The sequence below is a fragment of the Callionymus lyra genome, chromosome 10 (assembly GCF_982586985.1).
Source record: "Callionymus lyra chromosome 10, fCalLyr1.hap1.1, whole genome shotgun sequence".
In the NCBI taxonomy this organism is placed as follows: Eukaryota; Metazoa; Chordata; class Actinopteri; order Syngnathiformes; family Callionymidae; genus Callionymus; species Callionymus lyra.
In genome coordinates, this window is record NC_141827.1 from 28690409 (window position 1) to 28711062 (window position 20654).

At 35.4% G+C, this 20654-nt stretch overlaps 3 protein-coding genes across 5 annotated transcripts in view; all 3 read right to left on the minus strand.

Moving 5' to 3' along the window:
• Positions 1 to 912: 912 nt before the first annotated feature.
• LOC148071358 (protein FAM3C) lies at positions 913 to 3790 on the minus strand. The gene is made up of 9 exons (XM_087800338.1): positions 3659 to 3790; positions 3504 to 3590; positions 3407 to 3439; positions 3219 to 3342; positions 3093 to 3151; positions 1722 to 1772; positions 1572 to 1656; positions 1383 to 1509; positions 913 to 1322 (listed from the first exon to the last, which is right to left on the minus strand). The coding sequence occupies exons 1-9, from the start codon at positions 3669 to 3671 to the stop codon at positions 1221 to 1223; spliced, it is 681 nt and encodes a 226-aa protein (XP_087656464.1). The 5' UTR covers positions 3672 to 3790; the 3' UTR covers positions 913 to 1220.
• A 1615-nt stretch (positions 3791 to 5405) lies between these two features.
• On the minus strand, positions 5406 to 9042 carry LOC148071359 (protein CFAP20DC-like). Its single transcript, XM_087800964.1, has 6 exons — positions 8870 to 9042; positions 7764 to 7857; positions 7623 to 7695; positions 7447 to 7564; positions 7234 to 7381; positions 5406 to 6239 (listed from the first exon to the last, which is right to left on the minus strand). The coding sequence occupies exons 1-6, from the start codon at positions 9014 to 9016 to the stop codon at positions 6085 to 6087; spliced, it is 735 nt and encodes a 244-aa protein (XP_087657090.1). The 5' UTR covers positions 9017 to 9042; the 3' UTR covers positions 5406 to 6084.
• Positions 9043 to 17698: 8656 nt separating this feature from the next.
• cfap20dc (CFAP20 domain containing) overlaps positions 17699 to 20654 on the minus strand; it is a 39957-nt gene continuing 37001 nt past the window's right edge. For all 3 annotated transcript variants that reach the window (XM_087800345.1, XM_087800344.1, XM_087800343.1), the window contains exons 18-20: positions 19313 to 19419; positions 19124 to 19217; positions 17699 to 18417 (exon numbers count right to left, since the gene is read on the minus strand). The gene's annotated coding sequence lies outside the window, so the exon portion shown is untranslated. The remainder of the gene's footprint in view (positions 18418 to 19123; positions 19218 to 19312; positions 19420 to 20654) is intronic.

The following is a 20654-nucleotide window of genomic DNA, read 5'->3' on the forward strand; positions in this document are numbered from 1 at the left end:
AAAAGGGAAAAAAACATCAAATCTCTGGCTGGCAACATCTTTAATGCGCCGCCCATGACTCAAGCCATACGCTGATGATACGCGAGAATACGTTTGACCGTAGATGTAGGTGTCATGGCGTCTTATATCAGGGGAAGGATGGCTGCCATGAATTGAATCCTCCACAAACACATTGATTTAGATTAGCACACCAGTTGACAAGATTCAGGGCAAAAATTCTTTGTGGAAAAATATGCAAAATTGTGTCCGAAGGGCTTCATGTTCACTGTACCTTTGATGACTCGATTTGTTTCCACCAAATCTTACTTTACCCATCACACGTATATGAAGAGGCATAAATAAACACATGTATATTATATAAATATAAGTATATATTGTATATCCTTTTTTTGTAAAGCTGTTTTTGGACTAATAAAACGTATGGATGCAATGCATCGTGGGTATTTGAACAAGCTGTAAGAAACGATGAAGATTTGTACACACGAATAATAAAATGATTGCAGACAAATAAAAATAACATCCTTGTCTATACAGTGTGTTTGTGCTTTATTTTGTTAGGGAACTATTTTGTTTTGTAACAACATGCGAATATCTTCTTGAATAAAATGGACTAAAAGAACGGGAAACAATTGTATAATTTAACAGAAGCCGGCGAAATACTGACACAAAATCGTGGTAAAAGAAATAAGATTTAAAGAAATGTCTTATCCTCTAGCGCCCTCTATAGTCGTATCATATATAGACAGTTGGTCTCCACTGATGATATAAAAAAGAAATGACAAGTTAACCACTTAAATATATGCATTACGGTATATTTGAGACATTTTGACTGGAAATCGTGTTGTTTTATCTGAACTTTTGTTTAAAAAAACCCATCATGGATCTTAAGTTCTTGTCAAAAAAGGATTTGACACTGTTTAAATAACATTTTTATTTACAGCAACAATGTTATCTGTTCTCTTCTTAACATTGTTGATGAATGACAACACAATTTATTGACCATATTTGTGGACCGGTCTACAACTTGAAAAGGGCCAGCGATGGGGGCCCCGGTCAGACATGTTGCATAATCCAACCAGTAAATATTTACAGTCAAAATATATATATAAAATAAAAATATGATGGACATGTTTTTATTGCTGTGAAATATATTAATGTTGCTCAATAAAAATGGATGAAATAATAAAGTGTGTAAAATTAATAACTTAAAAAACAGTATTTTATTGCTTATCGTCATCAGATTTTGGGGGGAAACACCCGGTCACCTCCACTGCTCCCGGAAACTTGTCGTACATGTTGGTGTTTTCATCGTTGACCGATCTCTGGCAGGTAAACAGGAGGTTCAGGTTAGTATTCAACCCTTGCAAAAGTCTCCGACTGACCTTCTCAAATGAGCTTTTGTTTCTCGTCCCGCCTCTTCCCACAAACACCCAGTTGTCCCGGTATTTTAAGGATTTGATCAAAGTGCTTCCCATCCCGACGAAGGCTTCTCGTATTTTATCCGTCATCCTTCAGGAACGAGCGACGTTTACAAAAGTTGAATTAAAAACACGATGAAAAAGTTCACCTACTTTAAAGTCACGTCACCGAACGAGGCGGTGAGAACGATCGTTCCAGGTTTGATGGCCTTCATATATCGTAGGATGTCTTTTTCAACTAGAAGAAAAAACATCTTAAGATATTTTAAGAACAAAAACATCACGTGTATGAAGTTGTTTTACCTCCATTTCTCATATCGAGAATAGTAGAACTTTCCATAGATCCACTTGAATCTGAAATAAAACAGTTAAAAGGATTCTGAAAAACGACGCAGACGCTGCGAAAGGCTAAAAGAAGCACAGATAGGAGGACTTGCAAGTTTTAAAAGGTTGTAACTTGATTTTGAGCTACAGATCTGGATGGATGGATGGATGGATGGATGAACTTTATTAATCCCTCTGGAGGTCTCCTTCGGGAAATAGTTTTTTCCAGCACACAGCAACACAGATGATAGTTTCATAAAAACAAGAACAAGAACAAAGAGAAATAAAAAGAACAAAGTGCAAGATGACAAAATCCAAGTATAAAGAACATAGATCAAAGAAAAATAACACAAGGAAATGGATACACAGATTAACATAGAATATCATCATCTTTTCACTCCAATCCTGCCCTCAAACTCAGAATGAAATCTAAGTCTAATAGCACGAGGAATGAACGAGTCCCTGAGTCGATTAGTGTTGCATCTGGGGATGTTGATGGACAGTAGTTTGTCCAGTGATCTCTTCTCTGCAACTGTCTGACAGTGAGTCCAGCTTCAACCACAGAGCCAGCCCTTCTGTCCAACCGGTTGACACTCCTCTTGGACACATTCCCACCCCAACACACCACAGCATAGAACAGGACACTGACCACCACAGACTGGTAGAACATGCAGCAGATGTTAAATGATCGAAGCCTCCTCAGAAAGTACAGTCTACTCTGAACTTTCTTATACGCATAGTCTATGAAACATTCATAAATACATGTAAGCGTATCAAATAAATACAATAAATACATACACAAATACATAAATAAATCAATTTCCAACAAAAAGAAAAAGTATAAAGAACATTTCAAGGTCTCATTACAATGCAAGGTTTTATGTAAACGTGCAGCAAAGCGAAACATCCTGTGATCTCCCAGTCACTACTGTCTACACTCAGCGTTTCCAGTCTGTGTAGTATGTTAGCATGTGCTACAAACAAGCTTAAAACAGCAAATCAAGACTTTTTCTTTTTCTAACGTGGAGGCTTCAATCCAACAGGGAGGTTACAGACGAGCAGTACGGAGGTATTTGGATGTTTTTAAGTGTATTTTTGGATGAGGATGAAAAAAGTTAGCATCGGTCGCTACATTAGCATGGACTTTTTTGCCTTTAACTCTAAGAACAGGCATTTTTCTGAAAATAATCCCGACCCTTCGTCGACATAAGGGTGAGTAGAAAATGAGTAAAATTTGAATTTTTAAGGTTCCTCAACTAAACACTGCTTTATGTCAGTCTCAAAAACGTTTTTTTTCTGTATTTTATGTTCTGCTCAAAACAGCAAATCAAGTACATCACTTTTACTCACCATTCATGACGACGATATTAAGTCCGAGTCCAACGTTGTTCTGCACGTGACTCATGATTCTGGCGAGAGGAAAAAACTTCAATAAACTTTCATTATCACAGGAAATTGAAATATAAAAAAACTTACATTTTACCATCGAAACAGATTCTGGGGCCGACAATATCCGCCGCCCCGCTGGCCACTTGAACAGGAAACTGATGGACGGCGCAGGGCGTGGAGAGCTCGCACTTCGGCGTCGGGACAGAAGTCACTTCAAACACAAACCTATTGACGTAAACGTTTTTGAATAATGTCTAAGAACTTTCCTTTTATACCTGTGGCATGTTTGCGTTTAGCTTCTCCAAGCTCTATAATGACGAAATAGGGATTTAGTGATGAACATTTTATTTTAATTATCTCATAAAAATGTACTTTTTGTCGTCCGCATTTCAGCGGAAATGATGGACAACCCCCACGTCATGAGGCCGACGGCCATCAAAGCAGAGACGAAGAACGCGGCTGCAGTAGAAGGTACTTTTAAGTACTTCAATATAAGTGAGGTGAAGTAAAACATGTTCCAACCTTACCTTGATTCCTCATGTCGCCGCCTGCAAACAACCCTCACCACACATGGCAGGTCAATCCTTATTGTATCTCAAACAGGATGTGGTTCAACCCCGCGCGACACACGCCCACACTGACCTGTGCGATCAAGTTTCTCTTTTGTTGTTGCCACAATACAGTTGTACGTTCTCACCCTCTTCTGACCGACGGTTACAGGCAAGGGAATTGAGTGACGGGTCTGATGATTTGATTGATGTAAATTGGTCTGTCGAGGGATTAAGGAAGATTATTCTCGTTCAGAGTTCCTCCTGTTTTGTCAACAGTCATGTCCTGTGACCATTAATAGTTTATGGTAGTTGTACATGATAGTCAGTTAAATAGGGCATGATTGTAACATTTAAAACTGGAAACTTAAGACTAAAAAGTGTTTTTAAAGTGAAATTATAAACATTTTATAATGAGCTTTGCTTTAAATTTCCTTTATGTACTTTTCTTTTTAAATTTTACAGTGTTCTATATTGTCAGTATAATGGTAGTATTAGTTATTACTTCTTCACTATATTTCAATTTTAAAATCCCATTTTAATACAGTAGAAACCTTTTCACAAAGTAGTTATGAACACGTATTTGTCTAGAGTAAAACATACAGCATTTAAAAATGATCAAAAAAAAGATGTTGCCTGTAAGTAAGTAACAGTTTACAAGCAAAAACTAGCTAAAAAAATTGTTTTACATGTTTACCAGTTCAACAGTAGTTAGTACTTCTCCCCTGTAAAATCATTTTTTAATACAGAATCTTTGTAGGAATCTTAATGCAGTGCATATGATTAAAAATGTTTTAAGACGTTCACTCTAGTGTTAACAGTTTACGGACAAAAAACACATGTTCTTACATATTAGTTTTAAACTATCGCTGGTTAAATAGGAAGTTAATGTTGTAGGAGTATAAGTTGGTTAGTACTTCTCCCTTGTATTCAAATAAAAACAAATACATACAAATATTTTCCACAGTAAACAAATTTTAAAATATATTTACAAAGTTAAGTTTTCTGTTTGAAGTCCAAATTGTTGTTTCATTCATGTAAGTTCATAGTATAGTTTAACATTAGCTGCTTTAATAGCTAGTTATTAAAAACCTGGAAACCAAAGACCCAAACATTTAAGAAATGAAGTTCAGAAAAAAAATGTCATGCCAAAAAATACTAAACATATAATGAGTTGTGCTTTAAATATACTTTCAGTTTTGTTTGAGAACTTTGGGAACAGAGTAATAAAACCTTCTATATCAACACAGGTTCATCGATAATACTGCAGTAGTATTAGTCGTAAGTAATTGTTCCTTTGTCTAAATGAAACACCTTTTAGGCAGTAATGAAAGAATTTATTTTCTTTCTGTTCGGCCCAGTAACAAATGTCTCACGGACTGGTACTGCTCCCTGGATCGGGGGTTTGGGAACCACTGATTTAAAAGACCTATTTTTCTGTTTAAAGTACACATTGTTATTTTCCTTTCATATTAGTTCACAGTTGACAGAGAAACAAGTGTTTTTACATGGTTATATCCTAACAGTGTTCATGCAGTTTATAGTATTTATGCTATAAACTATACTATAGTATTGTTAGTTCCTTAGAAAATGATTTAAACATTAAAAACTGGAAACCAAAAAACTAAATTAAGAATATTTTCCTGCTAAAAATACTCAATATATACTTGCCTTTTTACACAATTCACAACCTTCTTTATAAAAAGCAATATCATTATTTTCAGCATCATTTTCCTTTTTTATTATTATTATAGTAGTGGTAGAAGTTAGTACTTGTTCAATATATTCCAATTTAAAACTGCTTTTCACGCAGCAGTAATAAACTATTAGCCACAGTGAACATTAAAAGACACTACAGCTTTAAAAAAAACAAAAAAAAAAACAGTTTTCTGTCTAAAGTTCACATTGTTTCTTATGCTAGTTCAGTTTACAGGTTAAACATTTTTTTGTCATTCATCACTTTTCAGAGTTGACGTTGTAAAAAAAGAAAAACACTGTAACAAGCTTCCCATGATTCCTGTCTATAGAGCTTAACCTGTCAAAGCAAACGGCTCCAGACTGTGGTTTTTAAACAGCGACGTATACAAATGAGAGTCAGAAACGCAAAACACTTGAGGCTGAAGTTCTGGAAAAAACAAAAGCCACAGAAATCTTCAAGTCAATTATGCAGAAACCAGCCGCGGGTTCTGAACCATTACTGTTGTTATCATAAGTAGAAATATTTTAGAATTTTGTTTTGCTATTTTTGAAACCGGTTTGGAAGCTCATTCATCTACATTATTCCTGGTTCTGGACCTATACGAACAAATGTTTAGAAACTTTAAATCGACTTTGTGTTCTGGGTTGAACCCCAAAGTCCTTTTCGACTGTTTGTATCCGAGATCTTGTCTTGTGTCTGAACCTCTTCATCCAGTGGTTACGACGACTTTCTCTGGTACCGCTGGATCTTCTTTCTTGAAACTCTGAAGGTCCAGAATCTGAGCGACGTTGGTCACATGTTTCGGGAAGACGCAACTCCGAGGAACCATCTCTGTCAAAGCCTTTTCGTCCAGAAACATGTCTGGAAATTAGAGGAAGGGATAAATGTTGTAAAAAGAAAAAGGACTGAAGTTGTGAGGCTTAAAACTCATGTGGAAATGCGACTGTTCCCAACATGGTTGAGCACAAGTCTTAAAGTCTACTTTAATGTCATAAGACCAGGTGAACCCGAGACCAACAACAAGACCTATCTTATCATCGAAATGTACTTTCTTTTAACGATGGATATTACTATTGAATTCTACAAAAGAAAATGTTAATTTAAGGCCTTTAAAAAATTTAGTAAAATTATCTGTATTTGAACCACATCATAACAGAAAAAGCTTTAGAACGAAGTAACTTCAACGTAATTCAAAGTATTTTGTACTAAACAGATCAAGCAAGATTGTGTCCACAATACTTGTATTTTAAGACAATGTTTTTGTTGAAAAACCTTAAACTTTTGGTAATAATTTTGTTTTGTGTAAAGACTTGTGAAAATGGTAAGAAATTGTGTTGTTTCCAAAACATTATTATGTTCTTGGCCAAACTATCCATCCTTTCATCCATTTTCTATTGCTTTTTCCTAGAGGGTTCGGGGGGGGGGGGGGAGGGACACCCTGGACAGGACGCCAGTACGTCAGAGGGCACACAACCATTCACACACACTTATACCTCATACCTACACAGTCATAGCTACGGACAATTTCCCAAAGTTTTCAATCAACCTCTGTATGTTTTTGGTCTGTGGGAGGAAACAGGAGTGCCCGGAGTAAACCTACACAACAAGGGGGTGAACATACAAACTCCACACAGAAAGGTCACATGTTGCCTCCCTCCGGAAGCGAACCAGCAACCTTCTAACTGCACCACAGTGCGCCTTTGACAACACTAATGGTGCTAAAAATGTAGGTACACAGTAGAACCCGAACTACGACCAAATCCGTCCTGAAAATCGACATCAGGAACTCAATGGTAACTGAAGGAAACAAAGTTAGAGGAAGAGTTTTAAGACCAAAAGTAGGCGATTACTTTACCGGTTTTCGCGATCTCTATCTGCGGCTCCATGGTGAAGATCCTGCGGATTTCGCAGTTGGCATGTACGGTGACGTCGTTCAGCGTCAATCTGGCTTTGGTGGTGAAAACGCTTCCGAACGAATAGAGGTCGATGAAGAGCGTCGACCACTGAAGACCACAGGGAAATATTCATCAACAGGAAAAAAATGTAAAAACAGACTCAAGACACTCACGACGTCCGGCGCAAGTCCTATGAAGGGAATTTTTGCGTTGAGCAGGGATGTAGCGCAGAACTCCCTTCTCATGGTGGAGAAGTAAAGTCTTCTCTGGATGTTGTCCGAGTCAGTCACCCTTTGGAAATGGAACATGTGAAGTTGGAACATTCACAGGGTGATTTCTGTGAACTTACCCGATCTCCAGGCAAAAATACTTCTTCTCAGGAACCTTGACTTGAAACACCAGGAATCTCTGATTAATCCTGACTGAGTGAAAAAACGATCAAGTGTAAAAAACAGAGGTGCGGATACGAGCTTCGCTTTTGTTTACTCACGTGTCATCGTTTCCTCCGCTGGCATTCGCATCTTCACAGTCCGGCTGCCGGCGTCCAGGCAGTAAACCAGGCCCCGCAGGTTCTTACTGTATTCCTTATAAAGAGTAAGAATAGACAAGATCCTTTTAAGACAAACTGCCTTGTTATTATGTCTCACACACACGTCTTTGGAGGATTTCAACCTCTCCTACTGTCCTCAACTGCTGCAGTGCATCATGGGACTTCCTCATGAGAAATTAACTCTAGAAGTGTTTTTACCGATGGATATTTGAATTATGGTGTCAACTTTTTATGAGATTAATCATTAGAGTGCTATCGAATAATTTCGATCAATCGTGATCGAAAAAGCAATTAAATTCATCTGTTTTGTCATTTTCATTAATTGCGATCAAAATGCAATGAAATTAATCTATTTAAGAATTGTAATTAAACGCCATCAAAATGCATTACAATTGATCTATTTCATCGTTTTGATTAATCACAATCAAAATGCATTAAAATGAATCCATTTTATTATTGAGAAGAATTGCGATCAAAACGCCACCAAATTAGCCTATTTTATAATTTAGATGAATTGCGATCAAAATGCAATCACATTAATCTATTAATAGTTTTGATTATTTGCGATCAACATGCAACAAAATGAATCTGTTTTATAATTTAGATAAATTGCGATCAACGCTATCAAATTCATTCATTTTATAATTTTGATAAATTGCGAACAACGCTATCAACTTAGTCTAGTTTATAATTTCGATGAATTTTGATAAAAATTCAATACAATTCATGTCTTTTAATTTAATTTCATCCTCCATGGATATATTATCTATAAAAACGAATGTGGCCTTTTTCACTTCTTATTTAAAATCATGGAGACTTAACACCCTTGTAACGCTAACCTCTCACAGCTGATTAGTTAGCTTTCTGGGTAGTAACAATAACTTAAGAGGTGGTCGGTTCAAATCCCATCCTGATAATCAGTAGGACAAATGTTTTTTAAAATGTTTTTTTTATCGAAGCTTCATTCAGCTCCAGTTTCATTCATGCAGTTGACATTCAGAAGATCTGCATCTTCATAGGTCACCATAAAGTGTTTGAGAACTCACTCTGCGTATGCCAGAGGTGGCGCCACTGAGCTTCCAGTATTTCACAGGGTTGTTTCCTCGTGCACTGAACAGCTCGATGCATCCGGGTCCCTGATAGCAGGACTTGAACAGCTTGATTGACGCCACATTGTACAACGGCGCAGCCATGACTGCTGGGAGTCAGAATTAGAAGGATTTCTAATCTGTAGTACAAATCCTGGGAATGAACGTCAGGTCCATATATAAGTCTTCCCGCCTTTGATCCCTGTGCTGCATCAAAGTCACGCCGCTGTCAATATGGACAATTACTTACGATTCCTTTAAACTCCTGATGTCGACGCCAAGTTTGCATCAGGAATGACTCGATCCGCATTCATTTTTGCAATCAAAGTAGAGGCCCTTTGCTAGAATGATCCGTCCCTCTTGAGGTGTTTTTTGTTTTGCTATTAAGAATTATATTTATGTTAAGAAAAATAAACATCTATTCGTAAAACTTAGCTGACATCAGCGACACTTTGAATGTGAGAAATTAAGAAACAAAAGTGATGTTTTCAAGATAAAACTTAATCAAAGTAAAAAGCTTTGTGTTCAATCAAGTCTACAGAACCTGAGTCAAACTATTATTCCAGTTTACGGAAGAGCTTCCACCGCTTTTTGTAGATGCCGACTGTAAATATCTGCTGCTGCTTTTAAGTCTTATCAAAATGTTTCTTAACAAAATATCTGGATTTATGTAAGTAAGTAGTAATTTATGCCTGAAGGTAAAACGCGTTCTTGGAAATTGGGAATTCAAGGATGTTAAAAATCCTAGTAAATGTAAAATTAAAATCACCCTTTATATATTATGTTAATTAAAATAACAAAATAATAATAAAAAATATATATATTTTGTAATTAAAAAACATAATTTATCACTTTTTCTGAGTCCGCTTTAACCTTAAAATGCATCCAAATAAAATAATTTGAAATAATAAAAAAAGTCTTTCAGATAATCGTTTTTGTTGAAACTATTTAAATTAATAAAACAAATGAACAAAAAAACTTTTTTCTTTCAGCACGACAGAATATTAGAAAAAAAGAAAAAAACGTTTTGGCGCCCCCCTCTGTCAGAACAGTGTCATTGACTGGAGCACGGGCCGATCTCTGACTATACTTCTCTGGAATCTTGTTCGATCCGATTTCCCAATTTTCTCTTCCAGGAATGTTCAAAATGAACTTTTGAAGAACTTCGGCCATGATGGAAATTAACGCAACCGCCTTCTCCGAGTCACTGATATACAGCACTTTTAGGGTCACGTGATGATGAAGATAATTCTACTTTGTGGTTGATGATAAAAATGTACTTTTATGTTGCATTATTCAGTTTTAATAGTAAAAAAAACAAACTTCAAAGTCAAAGACCGAATTCTGTAGTTTTTATTCACAATACATTTGTGAACATGCAAACCCTTTTTCAATACATAAAAACTGAATTATTGTGCGCTTGTGTATTAAATGAAATCTTAATTTCATCAAGAATGTTGGGCAGAACTAGAGTAACACAACTACCATGAAGCTACAAAAGATTACAGGTTGTTGTTTATAATTGTTGCTCGCTTTTAAAATCCAGTCGAGGACCAGGGGCGGCCGCTAACGCCGGTAGCCTCGGAGCAGTCGAAGGAAAATGGATCATTATCGACATATTCTGCCAATACAACAAAAGTTTCTACACCGTAAGAGGTTGTGCGAGGCTCGGGTAAAAAGAGGGAAATAAAAACTTCGAGCCAGCAGAGAAAATCAAACACTTACTGTCTCCCCCCTGAAGCTAGCAGGATTAGCAATGCTAACGCTAACCAAGCTAACAAAGCTAATGAAGTTATCTCACCGTTAATGTACATAAAGTAATATATTTCCAAAGATAACTTGAGAGACACGTCTTTTTGCTGCTATAAATTAAAACATTCTGTTGTTTTAACACTTTAGAACTTTTTAAATGACTTTTCATCACTTTTCCTTCTCCCTGGATTCGTTACAGTAAAAACAAAAGTCAGGAAATACAATATCAGGCTCGGAAATGTTCTTTCAAACCAGACCTTCTGAGAGAGACGACAAATGAAGGTCGGCGAATATCTAAAAAATATATAGTCTTGATTTTTTATTAAGCTACTTAATAAAAAATCCAAATGCATCGCTGGACCACTGATAAATCCAGCTCTAAGTGAAACACTGCATCCGGGATCTTCCTTCATCACGTCAGAACTTGTCTCTGTCAGTGAAGACCCTGTTTCTTCAAGGTGTTTCTCAGCAGGTCCTCGGCGTCTGCCAGGCAGAAGGTGTTAAACCCAGAGTTTGAATCATCCACGACTCGCTCACCTCGTTTCTCCTGGAGAAGCAGGACCTGTTCCTTCAGCTGCCGCTTGCAGCTCCCCATGTCCAGGATCTGGACCTCGTCGTTGATGTGTTTGGGGTACTTGTAGTTGGCCGGGATCATCCTCATGAGAGCAGTTTCGTCCAGGAAGAAGTCTGAGGTCACATGGAGGGTTATTGAGATTATTTTTTTTTAAAGATGGAACAGAAACGTTTCTTAAGCCGACCCAGGTTGGAGATTCCCGCCTGAGGTTCCATGGAGAAGATCCGGCGAACCTCGCAGTTGGCGTGGACGGTGATGGTGTTGAGCGTCATGCGACCTTTGGTCGTGAAGACTTCGTTGTAGGATTTCAGGTCGAAGAACAACGTGGACCACTAGAGAGGAACAAGATCTTTAGCCAGAGAAGTATGGAGGGTTATCAGTGCCATCAGAATATTATAATAGAGTTTCAATTTTAAGCATTGAATTATTTTTTAACTTCATTGAATTTTATTATTTGTATATTGAAAGTCTTTTTTTTTAAAAATAATTACAATTAATTTTTTTTTTAAATATTTGTAGAAATTTGATATAAAAGGTTTTTTGTGAATTAAATTAAATTAAATTAAATAACTCATTTTTAATATGTCAACTTATTATATTTGTATCATTTTCCAAAAATAAAAAATGTATTTTCAAAATTGAATTCAATTATTATTATTATTATTATTATTATTTTTAATAATCACGTTTTAAAATGTCATAGTTTTTATTATTGGTAGCCTTGTACACAACAAAAAATTTTGCTATAAATTTGTTACAATCATTGAAATATATTGAAATGTTGAACTTTGATTGAATAAATTCAAATGTTACATTTATTTTTGTAAAAAAAAAATACACTTAAGAGTTTGATATTATAATTAAAAATATATATATATTTATACATATATATATATATATATATATATATATATATATATATATATATATAAAGTTGTTTGTATATAATATCTTTTTGAATCAGAACTATTAAATTCAGTATTTTACAAACAATTTTATAAATCTTAAAAAGGCTAAAAATTAAAAATGTGAATGTAGAAATTATTTTTTTAATAATTGGAATCAAATGCTTTGTGTTAAACATCAATAAATGGGTTTAAAAGCCTACGAATTAAAAAATATTGAATTTGGAAAATTTACTTTTGAATTATTGTAATTAGAATATCAAACTTTATGTGTAAAAAATGCATTAATTTCAAAATGAATGCATTTTTATATTCAAATTATTGAATTTGACTCTTCAATAAAAATCAACCAGTAAATACAAAAGTGATCAAATAAATAAACAAATGAAATGCTTGACAACAATAGAAAACAATAGAAAAATAAGAGTTTTCACATTCGAAATGATAAAATCAACCCTTCAATATTACGATGTCATTGAAGCTTCACGAAGCATCACCCTTATTTTCAGCGCCCACTAGATGGCACTGTTTGATTCATACAATTGAATGCAACCTCACTAGACGTTGACGTAAAGTGCAACAAGACATCTTATTTCCTGCTTCTCATCCCAGCAGACTTTCATATAAAAAGAGAGTGAATCTGTCTTCCCTCCACTCGTCCTCTCTCCGGACCAAACAGAATTAATGTGGACCATCACCATGAAGACTCCCTGGAGTCTCTCCTCCATAAAGTCCTGGAACTCTTAACCTGAAGGCCCGTCTGCCATGACGGATGATAGTCCGGCAGCAAATCCAGACTCAACCCGGACCTCACGCGAGGATCTGCTAATATTCCACCTGGACTACAGTGGTGACTCTCCACAGGTACTCACCAGATTCCGTTTGATTCCCATCACGGGGATCTGAGCGTTGAAGAGCGAGGAGGTGCAGAGCTGCCTCCGCATCGTGGAGAAGTACAGTCGCCTCTGGATGCTGTCCACGCCGGTCACGCTGTGGACGGAAGTCACTGGTGAACCAATGTTGATTCAGATAAAAAGACTGATTCGATCTTTCTGATTAAATGAGTGAAATATTTTATTGTTTAAAAGTCACTTTTTGAGACTATTCTTCTCTTTTTTGTTCTTTAATTTTCCTTTTTATTAAGGTGAATATTCTTTGTTTTTTTATCTTAATATAAATGAATTTCAAGGAATATATTCCACCATAAAAATAAAAACTGTAGCATAATTAGTTTTATTTATTGATTTTTGTTGTTCTTGAAATTCTTAAAATATTTGTAAACAACATATTTTTAAGAGGAATATTTTTAGCGTTTTTTTTTTTTAAATCTTAATTAAATGTATTAAAAAAAAAGAAAATAGTCCATCATAAAAATAGAATTTATATACATACACATATTTAATCTGGAATCGAATTACATCTTAATATTATTAATAATGGCCCTTTTATCCTTTTTTAATTATAAAATTTTCCCATCACATTAAAAGTCATTTTGCTGGTCCCTTTCTTACTTTTCTGTTTGACGGTCCCTTACTACCACAAATTTACTGCGGCCCCTGAGGGAATGGACTCGCTCACCCGTGGATTGAATGTGAAAGTCGTATGTTGCTGTTTGTGTTCTTGCTGATGCATAATTAATAACCTGCCTTCATTTAAAACACATTACATCTCCATAATTAAGTTTGCAACACCAACAATGGTTATTTTACAAACGCGCTCATAATAAAAAACGCTCTTACAACACGGGAGTTGAGCGTCGACGTTGTTATAGTCTTTTCATTCTATGAGGCTCGATTTATCTTCATTATCTCTGCGTTGTTTCTCCTTCACAAAACACACTTCTTTCCTTCAATATCAGTTTGACTCTCATTGTTGTTGTCGTAACTGTTGAATCTTATCTTAACTTAAACACTGACGTCTTTATAGATGATCCAAATTCATGTTCACTCTTAAAATCTTAGCGATCTTAAATATATGTTGAAATAATGGAATACATAAATATGAATTTGACCATAAATCTTACTATAATTACCACCTGATCACATCTTAATGAAACGGTGACGATTTAAGATACAAAAAAAGTTGACATTAAAAGGACAATAAAGTCAATTCCATTAATGAAATACACCAAACATGTTTCTTACACAAGCTCGAAGGAGAAATCTTTTTCCTCTGGAATATTGACCTGGAACACCAGGAATCTTTGTTCAATCCCAACTGAAAAAAAGGTTAAAAAAATTAACGATTAGAATGAAAAATAAAGTGGATATTTTTAAGTTACTTACGTGAAATTTTTTCGTTCGCCGGCATCTGCATCTTCACCATCCTGCTGCCGGCGTCCAGACGGTAAACAAGTCCTCGGAGGTCTTTGTTGTAATCCTGGAGATAACCAGAGATAATTGAAACTACTGCGTTACTCGTACAGCATTGGTTTAAAGTATATGGGAATAATAATGAGTAATAAATTACTCGTTTTGAAGAGAAATAGTATTGGGTTAAAAGACAAAATCAAGAACATTTAAATACAAATAAAAATTGTATATTAGTTTAATGTTTGAAGAGTGATAAAGTACTAGTTTTGAAAAACCCGGAAAAATATTAGTATTTGGTAAAAAGACATAATCGGGAAGATTTAAAGAATTTTTTTTTTTTTAGTACGTAAGTAAGTAAGTGTAATGTTTGAAGAAAGATATTGTATGAAAAACAAAAGTGAAAGAAGTTGTGAAAAATACAAGAAATATGTACAAAAAAAAAAAAACATGTAGTGAAAAGTAAAAATAACTATATTAAAAAAAAATAGAGACAGCTTTTTTCTTAAAAAAACAACAACAAAAAACTGGGATTTAAAATTTGACCAAAATGTATATTTAATAAAAATGCCTCTTACAAAATCCTTTCAAAAAAGCATAGTACCCGTATTATTATTTATTATTATATATATATTTTTTGGGGTACAGGTTAAAGTATTTAGCAAAACATAATTTATTAAATAAAATCAAAATATTTAAATACATATATTCATACAAAATAATGACAAAATATTAGGTAGTAGAGTCTTTAAAACTTTCCGTCAACATTCTTTCTCACAACATAGAGAGGGAAGGCGGGACAAACGACAGTAGAGTTTGATTGACATGTGACTCTGATACAGTACTGAACAGGTGATACGAACGTTTCATGGAGTGTTTGTGTAAAAAAAAAAAACTCTTTTAAGTTAAGGATCGACTGAGAGCATTAAGTTAAAACAATATTTTGAAAATACTTAAAACTAAAAAGGCACATATTACTACAAAACATTTAAAAAATGGCCGCCGTTAAAGACTCACTCTACGGATGGCCGAAGAGGAGCCGGTGAGTTTCCAGTTCTTGGCGGGATTGTTTCCTCGGGCACAGAAGAGCTCGATACAGCCGGGCCCCTGTTTTTGAAAAAAAACCCCCGTAAACATTCAGGTGTTTTTTCAGAGAGTCAAACGCTGGCGTGTGGTTTTCGTACCCGGTACAGATTCTCAAACAGTTTACATGACGCGACGCTCCACTGGACAGCCATGTTGTTGACGCTTGGGTAGATATCTTGAAATGCTGCAGCGACTTATATGATCTCCTTAAATAATGATATTATTAAAGTGGGGCAGCTCTGATCATTAAAGAAGCCGCTTCACAAGCGGTGACGTCACCACCTTCTCCTTTGAACAGCAAATGACAGAAATACAAACACAACAACACAAACACAAGAGAGTTTGATCCGAGCTGCGGATTTGTTCAGAATTCCTGCGTGTTTCTGTTCGGATCTGCCACGACTTGACGATGTTTTGCTTCCTTTATTTTCATTTAACACCATATGTGTCTCTTGTTTCCAGAGTGTTTCTTATAAACAAACAAACCAGGGTTGTGTCTATTAAATCTGCTCTAATGATTGGGAATAAAGTTCTTTTCTTTTTTAGAAATACTTCGGAAATGCCTTTAGGAAAACGAAAACTTGATATTTAAAAAAAAAAAAGTGAAATTTCCATCAGATCTTATCAGACAACAAAGCTCTTTCATCCTCTGGCTACGTACTATACTTAATTTTATAATCTTGAACGTGGAGGAGCTGATCCTCATCCATGACATTTCAGTCAGTGGGAAATAAATATAAAATCAAATAAATACTTTAAAACGTCCAAAGATTATAATATTCATATAAATTAAAGTAATGGAAAATAAAATTATTTAAAAAAATATACTTCACAAACACATATGTTTTTGGGGCCTTCAGGTCACCTTGACCCAGAGACAACACAAGGGATACCACAAACACATTTGTATTCAGGGCCTTTGGGTCACCTTGACCCAGAGACAACACAAGGGATACCACAAACACATTTGTTTTCAGGGCCTTTGGGTTACCTTGACTCAGAGACAACACAAGGTATACCACAAACACATTTGTTTTCGAGCCTTTGGGTCACCTTTACCCTGGGATAACACAGGGTTCATCAAATTAAAAAGGTTACATTTCTAACTTAATTTTTACCACATATTTTTAAGTGAATTCTTAAAATATTTAATTGTATTTTACCATACAATTGCTGCAGCAAGCAAGTATTTTTGTTATTTGTTCATAATTAATGTAATTTATTCATTTCAAAATCAATACTTATGCTCCGTTACTTTATTGTTTTTAATTCATGACTGTACCTCAGTTTTAAATAACACTGGCTGTTACAGAGACACTGTTTCTTTAAGGTCTCAGGCCGACAAGTTCCCGTACAGTTTGATTGAGTACATACGGTCATTTTATCTTCTTCACTATGTAACACATTAAAGTCAAAGTAGCTGCTAGCGTAGCTCGTCGCTAACAGTGTTAGCATCTATTTTTTTTTATTATTTATTTTAGATTAGATTCCAACTTCTGTTGATTAAATAACAAACCTGTGATTCAAAATATTAAATTCAGACATTCTTATGACTAGAAAATATTTTCAAGCACATGTATATCTATGTTTTAATTATCATTTATGCTTGATAATCTAAGACACCAGGGACACCGTAATAAAAAACATATTTATAACTAGAATAGGATTCATTTTTCTTTAATGCAGTATCTAATATATTATTTGAAATCTTTTCCCTTGATTTATTTTCTCTCTGTTCACTGACCCACATAAAGGACGGATTGTGGAGTCAACGACCCTCGAGTACGACCTTGAAATGACACCAGGGACCCCCGGCCTGTACAATGAACATCTGAAAAACCCTCTGAAAGTGGCTCAGACACGAGAGGCCGACTCTCATCGACGACCAGATTCGTTCAGTGGACACTCCAGGAGGAGGAGGAGACGAGAAGCTCCACAAATCCACGACCGTCCTGTCGGTTCTTGTTTCTGGGTCTCAGGGTCAGGGGGGGGAATCTGGGGTCGTCGCCCGACACTGACCATGATCACGCCGGACAGGTCAGCGGTTAATCTTTGTAAACACACAGACGAGCACTTTGACATTTTTGTGTCCTTCCTGACAACATCCAGGGTCCCACGACGACTATAAACCTAATCTGGACGCTTGACATGATCCACTGGATTTGATGAGACGATGAACCTTTTTTAATCTGTGCAGAACAGCGTCACAAAACATGTAATACACAACATGACCAGCAGAGGGCCTCGGCGCACAACCCAACGCCTCAACTTATTTATTTATTTGTCTTGATCTTACAGTGTTTTCAATCAATAAATATATGATCAAGTCCTGAGTTCTGGGCTTTGTAACAGACATGCAACATTTTTCACAAACACTTCATGTTAACCTGATTCAGAGACGCATTAGAGGAGAGAAGAGTAGCATCACACTTTTACACACAAAACAACAGTTTTAAAGACAGAAGATAAAGTGCAAATACTGCTTTCTGAGAAAATTAAATTAACATAAATCATGTTTTTTCGAGAGAAATAAAACGCTTGGATCAATTGAATGCTTTTAAAAATGTATTTATATAAGTCGTTATATATACTATATGGCTTAAGAAATAATTTTAATATATTTGAGCCATTTAACTGCAGTTTGTTGCCCAGCAATAAGAATAATTTGATTTATTGAAAGTGAGTATTAGGCGAGTTTTAATAAGATCAAAATTAACTTTAATAAAATCCTATGAGAAGAAAAATGAATGAACTAAACACTGTGAGATACTTCATGACCGCGTAACAATGACAACCAAAAAATGCAGACAGAAGACCAAATAAATGAAATACAATTCTCTGGCGTAAGCAAGCAGATGTAACCAGCTAATCCAGCAGCTCCTGTCAAAAGTGAACAAGAAAAAACAGAAATTAAAAAAAAGAACCTGAGAAATATAGAACCTAAAGAAGAAAAGTGAATGAAAATATAGATTAATGATAGAAATTGTCATTTATTTTTCTACAATAGGGACATTTGAATTTTCACAAAAAAGAATATACATATTAATTGAAAAAAACAGTACATATATTAAAAATAATTCATAAAAACACATTAATAAAATCCATTAAATAATACTTATAATACCGAAAAAATGATAAATAAAAATAAATCATGAAATAAAATTAACATATTACTGCATAAATTAATAGTACATGTATCAACCACTATAAACAATAGTAGAAAAGTAATGGTAAGGAGTTATAAACACTTATTAAAACATTTTTTAACAACAGTGGGTAGGAAGAGCGGTGGAATCTCACCTTCCTGCAGTGCGGAGGTAATGCTAATTAGCATTAGCGATGACTAGTTTCAGTTCAATGTTTTAATAAACTTTTTTTAAACAATCAATAAAGTTTTACCTTACCTTACCTTACCTTTAATAAAATCCAGAATAAACTAATAAAAAAAACAATCTGTTCACGTAAATTAATGTATCAGGAGAGACGCCTGGTTGTTCAATAGTATATATGCATAAATTGAACTCAACTACTGTTTATTTAAAGGAAGAAAATACATGAGCTATAGTTAAAAAAAATACCCACATACCTCATCCGAATCCACCGAGTGCATTAAATCCCGCGACTCATCCGACCCTTGCTCCGCCAGCCTCCTCAGCACCGAGTACCTGTACGATCTCTCGCTGCAAGAAAAAAAACCAGCAGATAAGGATGCAAATCCAGCGCACAATAATCAAATACAACAGCTGCCTGATAAAAAAATCCCCCCCCCCCTTACTTGACTGGGATGCAGTATTTTCGGATGATCAATAAAGCAGCAGCGATCGCCAGCAGAGAGACAATAACCACTGATGCAATAATCCCAGCATGAACGCTGGTCCCAGCCTGAGAAGGAGAGAAAAAAAGAAAAATGAATGCAGTAATATATAACAGGGGAGCTGTTAAAACGCTCATAAAACTAACAGCTGAGTTTATGATGTCAAATAAAGCAGGAAATACGGGCAGAATATTTGACAGCTCAACAGCAGGCTTGTGCATCACGGCGCCGTAAACAGCCAAGGCTCGCCGCCAGGTGGACGGGCGCGGACCGACTTAATCTGACTTTGATTACAAACCTGTAATCTGCTCATCAAGGTGTCGTTACGGTAAAATCAAGCTGTGAACGCGACAGGTGATGAGACGGTGTTATCGAGCAGCTAAGATATTGTTTCTTTCTTTTTTTTCGCTGCATATTTAAAAAGCCAAAAGAAACAAAAGGTTCTTGTTTCAGTTTCCTCTCCCTCAAGGCCTTTTTTTTTCCTTTTGTCCCGATTCCCGTCTGGTTCCCTCCTCAGCATTTTCCCCTCTAATACATCCCTGCTCTCTGCACGCCCAAACTACCCCACCGTCTCATTCCTCACTTTCTCGTCTAACTCCATTACCGCCGCTCCCTCGCTAACAGCTGATTCTTGCTGCGCACCGAGGAGAATATGCAGCATCTGCAACTTCCGACTCCACCTTCCATCAAATGGAAAAAAACTTTATTGACGACTGCACATATCAACATTACGCCTGGAGTCGTATTAACGGTGATTGATGGCACTAAGTAGATTCATCAATGCTAATGCTAATTAGCATTACACCAGCGCTGCAGGAAGGAGAGATTTCCGCCGCTACTTTACTGCTGTCAGATTATTATTTGATTTAAAAAGATATGTTTTATTTGTGTTTATAATTATCTCTCCTACTTTTTGTACTTAAAACTGTACATAGCAGTGTGTGTTGTTGATATATCCATCATTATTCCTGTTATTTTATGTATTGAAAAACTGTTTTGTCTTAATGTAATGTGTTTTTTGGGGACTACTCTAACTACTCTATAAATATATATATTTGTTATCCCTTGGTTTGTTTTATTTTTGTATCAACATTATTTATTTATGTGTATTATTGTTCTCATTTTACTATTGCTTTTTTATCATTACTGTATTATTGGTTTTGTCTTCTTTTTTTAATATGTGTAGTGTATGTCTTAATGTAATGTGTTTTTTTGAGAACTACTCTATTCATATTTTTTCATTTATCACAGTTTTTATTTTATTTATATTATTAAAGTTTTTGTATTAGCATTTTTATTTATG